The sequence below is a fragment of the Acanthisitta chloris genome, unplaced genomic scaffold (genome assembly GCF_000695815.1).
Source record: "Acanthisitta chloris isolate BGI_N310 unplaced genomic scaffold, ASM69581v1 scaffold6274, whole genome shotgun sequence".
In the NCBI taxonomy this organism is placed as follows: Eukaryota; Metazoa; Chordata; class Aves; order Passeriformes; family Acanthisittidae; genus Acanthisitta; species Acanthisitta chloris.
This window is the reverse complement of record NW_008667616.1, coordinates 1,244-11,748: the sequence shown is the minus strand read 5'-3', so window position 1 is coordinate 11,748 and position 10,505 is coordinate 1,244. Positions and strand designations below refer to the sequence as shown.

At 38.4% G+C, this 10,505-nt stretch overlaps 1 protein-coding gene across 1 annotated transcript in view; it reads right to left on the bottom strand.

Moving 5' to 3' along the window:
* SPATA18 (spermatogenesis associated 18) overlaps positions 1–10,299 on the bottom strand; it is a gene marked incomplete at its 5' end in the record, with an annotated part of 10,484 nt that extends 185 nt beyond the window's left edge. The window contains 10 exon segments of the mRNA XM_009072562.1: positions 287–332; positions 1,073–1,135; positions 1,482–1,605; positions 3,524–3,699; positions 4,205–4,363; positions 5,282–5,519; positions 6,145–6,279; positions 8,510–8,628; positions 9,975–10,090; positions 10,194–10,299. Coding sequence (XP_009070810.1) covers positions 287–332; positions 1,073–1,135; positions 1,482–1,605; positions 3,524–3,699; positions 4,205–4,363; positions 5,282–5,519; positions 6,145–6,279; positions 8,510–8,628; positions 9,975–10,090; positions 10,194–10,299 — 1,282 coding nt within the window.
* Between the last annotated feature and the right edge of the window lie 206 nt (positions 10,300–10,505).

The following is a 10,505-nucleotide window of genomic DNA, read 5'->3' as shown; positions in this document are numbered from 1 at the left end:
GGAAGGGAGCAAATTTTACACGTTATAGAACTGACCACAATGAAGGCAACCAGCAGAGAGAACTCACAGTGGTCTGAGTAGAGTTAAAAACAAGTTCTCCCCCAAGTCAGAAATTTCAGCCTTTTTTCACACACAGAAACAAAAGGAGCTACCCATTTTAAAAATAAGACATGGACAAGTACTTTAGAGACAAAAATCTTCAGCATGTTATTGTGCCTCTTTGCTCAATCTTGCAAGAACTTAATGTGAAAACCACGAGTCATTATGAACTAATATGCCTGCTTACTTGGGCTTCTGCTCCTCAGTGGTGAAGAACTGCGGCTTCGAGACAACTGCAAGACAAACAGAAAAGGAAACTCAGATGTGCTAAAGAACAATACCCAAAAAATCCACCTGGGGACCCATCAACATTCAGAAAACTTTCTAGTTTCTTTCACACCCTGCACACACACAAAAAAAGTGAACCTTACCCAGAGCCCCTCACCCTTTCAATATTCACATTTTAAGCTGAAGGCACCTATGTCCATTTAATAAGATGGGCTAACAATTAGAAAAATATACTCTACTTTTACAGTAATAATTAAAAATGTGGTTTAACTATATCATATGCAGAACTCTGCTAAGGTTTCACATATCTGATTAGTACAAGCTCAGTTCTTTCCCTCCTGCTCACCCCATACTGATTTTCTGCTCCTTTGAGGCATTAGAGGGTAAATTGAGGTTACTAATTTCAGGAAGCAGGGACTGTGTTCTGTGTATGTACTGCAGGATAATGCAATTAGTTATTCAGAAGGGTACTGAAGCAAACAGGACTAGGGGGAAAGCATTCCAAGGTACACTGTCAATACTCCTGAAAATTTAAGTATGATCTGTTTCTCAGGAAGTATTTCCACTGATCATTATATGAGGCAATAACTATCTGTCAGTTCAGCTTCAGCTCATCCAAGACCCAGCAAAGGCATTTATTCCCCATGTTAAAAGGTACATATGGCACATCAGCATTTTTAATAGGCTGCCTACATTCAGAGTTAAAATACTTGATGCTGCTAATACTACAAGCATTCAGGTTTACAAGACAAGATAGAAGAGGACGGGTGCTACAGCTTCTGCTTCTAATTCTACTTCTGCAAGACTACTACAAGAAAGGAATTTGACAAACCTCTTTTGAGAGAGGGGGTTTAATAAAGACAGACTCTGCAAACAGACTTGCCATGCTGGAGACAAGACTTGAGGACAGAGAGTAAACACAGTAAACTTTCTCCTTAGAACAGGCTCTACCAACAATCATACATCTGCAGAATTAATACGTGAAGGAAAATGGAACTATTCATCCTAAATACAGGATGGGGCATTGAAACCTAACTTATCTTTGGTATACAACTCCACCTATACGGGGAACAGTTACAAATCTATCATTTAAATTTTAAAAAGTGTTGAAACCAAACAATTTCCCTTCAGATATTCTTTTACAAAATACACACCAGAGCTCCTCTTTTAGTTACTGCCTCTCCTTTCGCAATTACAATACTATTTTCCATCAGAGCAGGCCATACGTGATAGGCCACCAAGGCTGCTGTGTAATCTGAGTCGAAACTGCGATAGTACCTGTTGAAACACAGAGCACAAGGAATGTCAGGGTATAAGTGCCAAAAGATAAATATGTTTCAAGTCATCAATGCTGATTAAAAGCAGAACACTAGCTACAACTCTAACAACTTGCTTGACAATATTTCTGTATCACAGAATTAAGTACGCTTTAAGTGATCCTGTACAAGAAAGGCACTTGTAAGACAGACTTAGCAGAACATACTGTCTACTTATAGTGACAGACACTCCAATAAAGCCTTCTCACACTTTCAGAAGGCTACTAGACCATATGCTTGCATAAGCCCCACATAAGCCAGGGCCCCTGTGACCACTGACAGCTTAAATCATCTGAGCAGCAATTTGGCAGGCATAGTCATCCCATCTTCCTGAAATATCTTGCCAAAACAGGACTCTTATAAAGGATATTACAGAAATACTTTATCTCAACTATAAAGTTACATCCTAGTACTTTGAGACATGAGCCAACTTTATTAGCAAGATCCTCAGATATTGCCAATGAAATAGTGACTTTTTAGCTAAGAGAAATTATTTTGAAGGCCTGTATTAATATACCAGATATATATTACCTCCCTAAGTCTGGAATATTGGCTAAATAGCATGTCTGGCTTTGTGGATTCAAACTCAAAATAAATACCAAAAAACCCAAAAATAAAATAGAGCAATGCTTCTCTACTTTAGTAACGTATTTCAACAGCAACCTGTATAAAACAATGCTGCAAACAGAGGCATGAAGCAAGGTATAGGATACATGAGTTTGTCCAGCCCTTTATAGAATGTTATCACATAACTAATGGAGCTATTTTAATTTCTACAAGTTTTGTTCCATCTCTGTGTACCACATACACATGCTGTACTTGTAAACATATATATATATGCCACATTTATCCACATAAATAGATAGGTGTGAGTATGTGTCACCCATTGCAGCACATATAAACACATTACATGTTTCTTGAAGGTCACACACATCAAGTGGGTGGAGAAAGCATCCCAAGACTATACCACAGCACTGCTGCCTTCTTAATTCAGCCAACAGCTCTGAGTACCAAACAGCTAACTGCATTTGGACAGGATCATTGAGCAGTCCTCTGTGACTTTGCACTCTCCTCTTGCAAGGCTACTCTTTTCTATTTGTCTCCTTGGCTTCTCAAGCTCTTCTCCACCTGGGTTCCATACTATTTTAAATTATTATTAGAAACCTCCTTATTGATGTAGGGGTTTTTTTCTTTTGAAAGCAATTTTTTTGCAGAGCTATCAATTCCATTAATTTTCTAGAAGGCATGGAAGCACCCTACAGTTCTCTGCCAGCTAACAAACCAGCCAGCCCTGACCCTACAGCAAAAAGGAAAACCATGTTATGGTGTGAATTTTTTTAACAAAATTCCCATTTTTAAAAGACTAGGGTTTTTTTTTTCCTCAGTTCTAAACCAGAAGAGATAGGAGCATATTAATATTCACATGCTGTACAGCAGTCACAGCCTGGAGGTAGCAGCAAACACGGTGACAATCCTGGTAACAGACACCAACTGCCAGTAAACAGGACTTTTACAGCACAGGCCAGAAAGGAGGGACAAAGATGCAAACATTTTATAAAAAGCAGATAGGTACTAAACAAGGAAAGGAAAGTTGAGGATTAATTTCCTCTTAAATAAATTAAATATGCTCTAGAGACTGAAGTTTATCCAGAAAAGTTTTCTGCTCTTCATTAAAAAAAAGTTAACACTGCATACATCCTGGCCTTTATACACTATCATAAACCTTAAAGACATACCAAATTTTCTACAGAGCAGGAATATTTGCCCTAAATTAGTGTTTGGCAATCAAAAACCTTTATATTAATTAGAAATCAAGTAGATTACACTATTAAAAAGATCCATCAGGTGTGAGAATCTGATTGAAAATAAAGAGTTCTTACTTGGTCTCACTGAAAAGTTCTCCATCAATACCAAAGGCAACATCAAGAGGAGGAATGAGTGTCTGCATTGAAAAAGCCACACAGCACAACTCTTGAATCAAAGTGCTGATCACAATGAAATCAATTTCTGGTGGACATGAAATCTTTGGGTTGATGTTCATGGAGAGAATTACGTCCTGAAAATAAACACATTTGAGTAATTTGCACTCACTAACAATTTTATTCACAGGCAAGTATGGAAATCCCTCCTAAATATGCCTCTCAGCTCTCTACATTTAAAAATCAGTATAAAGCTCACAGGAATGGTGCCTGAGACTATTCTAGAAAACACTAGCTTCAGAAAGAATGTGCTGTTATTTTAGAAATGAAGCATGAGCTACATTATTGACATCAATCTTAGGAAGCTGATGCAGCTTTTCAGTAAAGCACAAAATTCAAGAAAAATATTTATTTGATTAATACTTTATCTTACAAAAAATATTATATGTGCAGAGACATTCCAGTCACAGACAAATAAAACAAGCAATTACTAGGCCATACTGCAATATTAATTTGGAAAGTAAACTGCTGCAAGACAAAATCCATATGATAAATTTTTCCTTCTTCAGGTTACAGAGCATTTCTAGTTTACACATTCTGAATTTATTAGCTCCTGTCACTTCCCCACTGCCCTTGGCTTACATTGACACTGGCTCGAACGTCATACAGGTCCTCATGGCGAACTATATAATCCAGGACAGCGTCTTCAAGTGACTCAGGTCCTGAGTGACCTAAGGACAGAATCTCTCTTACACGCATTTTGAACTGCCTGTAGGCCATCTTTGCTGCATGAAAAGATTCCTGCAAACAGAACATCTAGTTAAATCCAGAAGACTGAGATTCATTTTTATCAGTTAGCTGAGAAAAGGAACTTAAACCAGTATCATCATCATAAGGAGGAATACAAAGCACTGCTGTAAAAGGGAAAGTTAAAAATAGTACTCATCTGGGAGGAATTCTCTGATTAAGTTGAGTGTGATTTATTTGCAGAAGACAGGAATGAAAAGCTTCCCACCTAACCTTCTGTATTTGCATAGGATTCCATCACACACCCACAATCAAAGCAATCACATTCAAAGATAAATAGAAATAGCATTTTACATGCCACAGCCTAACACATCAGACAGGAGCACCTCTTGTCTGCTGGGGAAAAAGGTTGAATTGGAGGGTGTAAACTGAACGACAGCTGGAGTAAAAAGTCTTCAGTACGTTAAATGTGCTTGGTATCACACTAAGAGATACTCTGCCTGTCTGACACAGGCATGTACTACACCATGTTTATGGAAAAGAAGATTAAGTACAGAAAAATGAAAATAACTTTTCTTCAGACTGAGCTCATAGTAAATATGAGGTATCTAGGCAGCTTCAAGGCATCCAATGAAACTAGAGAAACACATAGCTACAGACAAGAGGAATGCATGATGTGGAAAGATTTTTAGCTTTCTAAAATGCAGTATTCCCAAAAAAATTCATCTAGGTGAGGTGGTGCTGATTAGGCAAGGAATCATGTACCTTTCAGAGCCATTCAGTCTTTTCAGTATCAGTACTATAGATCACTGATCCTGTTCCAATGTTGAGACTTCAGTGTAGAATGTGAAAAAGCAATAAAGAATAATTTTCTTCTCTGTGCTTGACAGAAATGCTAATTTACACACAATCCAGATATTTTTTATAAAACACTCCTGGCCTGTAAAATAAGAAATATGATTTCTTTCTTACCACAGCTGCAATGTATATTATCCTCTGTACCATCTCCACGTCACTGATGTATGTCCTTAAAAGGGTCTCTGCATCCAAGCGCTCCTGAGCGTAGATGTCACTGAAGCGAGCTACGAGGCAGGCGCGGCGCGAAGCGTTTGTACGCCGGGCTTGGCCGGGAGACCAGCTCCTGTGGGACAGGGAACGGGGGGACCTGCTCCCACTGTGCCTGGAGAAAGGAGAGTGGCTCCGTGCAATCCTATGACACACGTGTAAAGAAGCATGAGGTCACTTCACCATCCTCAGACGTTCTTCCTTAGGGCAGAGTTTTGTGTCAATTTAATTTTTACCAGGGTGAGCTGAGATTTTGAGCCAATGTAATTAAAGAAGCTGCAGCTGGTTAGTCTAATATGAAGGCATTTGTGTCAATACATTTAATGGGCTAGAGCCTAAACAATCAAATTAAAGTAATTCCCAAAGTGTGTACAGCCAAGCACTTTGTTCTGAGGAAATACACTTTTAGCTAGTAATATTTTGGAGATCTGTTCCTCTTTCAGTACCACTGAAGTCAAGTGAGACAAGTTCTGCCCTGTACTGGTACCGTGTTCAAAGAAGACTCATCAATAAAAAAAACTAACCATCTCTTTTTATTCTGTACAGTTGCTCTCAGTGTATTTTGCAAACCTTCATTCTTTGCTGTTTTACCAGAAACTTAACATAGCTGCCTCGAATTAAAATATTTGGGCAGTAGGAGGCATCAGCTAAGGAGTTTAATGTTCCTTCATAATAAAGTACAAAAGCTTAGCTTTTGTTGAGGAAGGAATTCATGCTACTTAACATGAACACTCTATGATTCAATGACTTCTCTGAATAAAAACCTCTACCTGCTCTGGAGAACAGACTTTTGGGCATCCAAGACAGAAATCTCATCCCGCAGTATTTGAATCTGCTGATTACAGTCATTCAGATGCTCTAACTTCCTCAGGGCATCCTTGTCTTCAGCGCAGGAAGTCTTCAGACTAAATCACACAGAATAAAGTCAGTCACAAGATGTCCTTCTACCAATGTAAACCATCTATCAATTCATCTTCCTCATCAAACAAAAGGAGCAGAAAAATATGAAAATTATTGAGCAAGCTCCTCATGCTGAAAAATACAGGGGAAATCAAGAGTTTAAAAAAGCATACTCCAAAGCAGACTCTTAAATCTCACTTTAAAATGTAAAAGCATACTGTGGCAGGAGAGTGCATACACTATAGTCTGTTATGGGAGAAACCACTGTTTAACATTTAGTGTCTTTGCAGTAGCTCAGATGATGAGGTCTAAAAGAAACTGGCTTCGTTCTCATATTTAAGATGTTAACTATATCACCTCAGTTTTCTTTCCCACAGATTTCTTTATCTGTAGGAACACCTAGGTTCTTACCTAGGTGTTTTCTTATGTCAGGTACTTGGGCTCTTTTCTTTGCTGGAAGATATCAGTCAGTCAAAGGATATTACCAGCTATTCAAGTCATCTCAAAAGGCAAGGAGTCCTCTCCTGCTCTCCCCAAGAGAAGCAGTGTTCTTAAACATTGGCAGACAACCAGTTAAGCAAGTTTATCTTCTGTCCTTTACTCTTACATAATATTAAAAAGAATCCCAACATCTCTTCTTTCCCTCCAAATACAGGTATTACAGTTGTTTTCCTGTAATGAAATATGCTTCCATTTATATTGTAGGTAAGGCGGTCCCTCCTTTTCTTTACTGAAGGACCCCGGTGAGATTTTTGAGGATCTGAACCAACGAAAGCTGTAACACCTATCAATTGACAAGTTTCCCCTTCTGACTTTTTGAGGAGCAGGCTGACTGAGTGGAGCACAGGTAATAAGGCCAGCACACCTGCTAAGAGGAAAGACTGTCCTTCCAACCTGAGTATGAAAAGCTGTAGATACTATTACAATCCCATGGACACCCTAGCCAGCTCCTTCACAAAGTACTTCTAGCAGAGTACTAGTAAAAGTGGGCTAAACAGTTCTACTGTAAAGAAAAACTGGGAAGGAAAAGTAGATTTGGGGAAAATGAATTCTAGAGAAAGGTATGGAGGAAAATCAAACCAATATTCTCCAACCTGAGTATGAAAAGCTGTAGATACTATTACAATCCCATGGACACCCTAGCCAGCTCCTTCACAAAGTACTTCTAGCAGAGTACTAGTAAAAGTGGGCTAAACAGTTCTACTGTAAAGAAAAACTGGGAAGGAAAAGTAGATTTGGGGAAAATGAATTCTAGAGAAAGGTATGGAGGAAAATCAAACCAATATTCTTGGAATCATAGAATCATAGAATCAACCAGAAAAGACCTGACCTCAGAGATCATTGAATCCAACCCTACCGTGGTTACTAGACCATGGCACTTCACCAGCCTCGTTGCTCCTCTCTGGTCCTGCTCCAGCACCTCAATATCCTTCTTGAACTGAGGGGCCCAGAACTGCACACAGTACTCAAGGTGTGGCCTCACCAGCACTGAGTACAGGAGCAGAATCACCTCCCTTAATCTCTTACTAAGGGCATGAAAATACATCACATACTGTACTGACCCAAGACTTGTGAAGGTTCATTGTTCTCATGCTAACAGGATGAACAAGAAGGTGTCTGCCATTTGGAGCTACCTCTAAAATGGCCATGGAACTGTCATTAACTGCACAAATTTGTATCTGAAACAATTTAATAATTTTAAGACTACAGTGCTTCACAAAATGGGGCTTATGCAACTAGGCAAAAACTGTTCAGTCCTAGTCACTTCTTTGGAAATCAAACTGTCTTCCTGCATCTCACCACAGTGCTTTTTATCTTCTTGGATACTTACATACCAATTCTATACCACAATTATGAAATGTTAATTATGTTCTTCAATAAATGTTGCATTATAGGTACTCAATTTTTTAATCAAGGTTTGCTCAGCATGCAAGTTCATTGACTAAGGCCACTGGGATAATCATGCACTTTTATGCAGAATACTGGCATGTTTCCAGCTCCTCTCCCAAAAGCAAAACCTACCAAGCCAATTTATGAATGCAGGCATGACTGTATTATTTGTACCCCACTCTGGATACATATACACGATACAGAGCCTCGGTGTATTTTCAAAGCTCTGACTTTAAACCATAAATGAAACATTTTACAAATCTCCATTAATATTTAGATGACAAAAGAAATATGTGGGTTGTTGACAAAGGAAAAGCAAACAAAAAAGAATCACAAATTCCCTACTCTTGTTGTATATGGTTGATCTGCAGGGCAGCTGCAGTCAGTTTTTCCCTCAGCTCTTGCAGTCGAGAGGTCTGATCGCTGGCCAGTTCTCTCAGCTGCCTCTCTCTCTCAGTTGAATCCTACAAGGAAACACAAAGTCAGGCTGCTTGAACATTCTATCTTACAGAATCCTTCACCAATGCACTATAGTGTTAATGGCAGATGCATTGCTAAAGATTTCAGTAACAACCATTTCTAAAGAAACCAAGAACCAAAATAATTGCTTACGTTCTAGAGACATAAGCAATACCTGCCAGGCATACCAAACAAAAATCAATTATATTAAGAAAAATATTCACTTTTTCACCAATGGAAAGTCTGCATGTGCAGATTTACTGCTTGTATACACATCACCAGAACAAAGCATTTTGCATATGTGTTGCATGGTTGGGGGTTTTTTTCCAGTGAGTCAATTTCTGATTGATTGTATCAACAACTCAAGTAAACCTCTTAGGAATTCATGTACACAAAATGACAGAAAAAGTTATTAGAACAGAGGTGGCAAGTGCTATCATTCCAGGAAGCACACTAGTACACATGCAGCTCTGTCTTTGTCTGACACTACTGGAATTAACTAAGTAAGTAGCTGTGCAGCAGGCTTTTCCTTAAATTTTGAATGTCACAGGTAATGACAAATGTGTACCTGGTGTACCTGGTGTACTGTCATCTAGTAACATTATTTTACTTTTTGGTTCAGTATTTTTTCTTCTGCAGACCCTGCTCCTGCAATACACTAGGATCTGACTCTTAAAGGATATCACATTTCATTTGCCTTTAGTTTAATTATGAAAGAATTTGACAGTGGAGGTATAAAAATGAGAAATCAAAGAACATGGAGTCATCACTGTCAAATCTCAGGATCTTGAGTATTTTCCCCTAGTCCATATCAGCCAACGCAGATCTGTCTTTTCTGCCAAACTGTTAGTAATACAATCACTTCAGTAAATATCAAATACATACTAACACCAAATATCACATCAGGATCATGGTGGAGTCAGGATGGACGTGAATACTTTTTTTTTTCAATCCTTCTGGAGAGTTTCTCTTCAATAAAAATAAAAGGAGCTCAGAGATTAATGCATTGAGTTTATACACACCTTCAGCTTAACACCTTCATCTTACAAGTGTATTTTCATACAGTGTTAGGCTTTTACTAATAGAGATATGGCATAAACATTTCTATGATGATTTTGCAAATGTTTACCTAGAAAAGGAAGGCAGTACAATAACATAGACTTCTTTTACAACACAAATTTCTCCATAATAGCATGGTTGTCTCCACAGGTGTCTCCAGGAGCAACTAAGGACATTTTCTTATGCAAAATCAGGGAGGAAGGGAGGTTATTATTAACAGAAAGTCATTAAAGCTCTTCTGCAGATATAAATTCACATGGTTCTACTCCATTAAAATAAATTTCTTACATACCTGAGTATGAGAAAAGTTGGTTCCAAAGAGCCTTCGTGAAGCAGCACAGGAAAAACAAGTCCCTAGCCATGGCAGGAGACGTGTTTTTATTGTTTCTGCACCTGCATAATGCCCACCTAAAACATATATACATACATTAAGAAAATGTGAGAACACTTAAAGAAAGAGCCAGTGTTACATGTGAAAAGCACTAGGAAATAGACAAGGAAATCGATTTACCTTCTTGAGATGTTTCATTGAGAATTGTGAAGAGTTGCCCTTGAATCTCAGTGTTCAATTCTATTATTTCACAGCATCGGTTCAGATTCTCATCACAAGAATTAATCTGTAAATTTATGTGTATTAATACATCAGTGTGGGCTTTCTTACAGACACACACAAATACTACTGAAGAATGGGCAAAACCCAGCATTATGCCTAGGAAACAGCAAAACAACATCACTTTCAGGAAATGCAGTTTTGAAAAGGAGTTGATAGGATTAATCTGTCCAGGATACTACTGCACCTGCCAGGATTACACATACTTTGCAC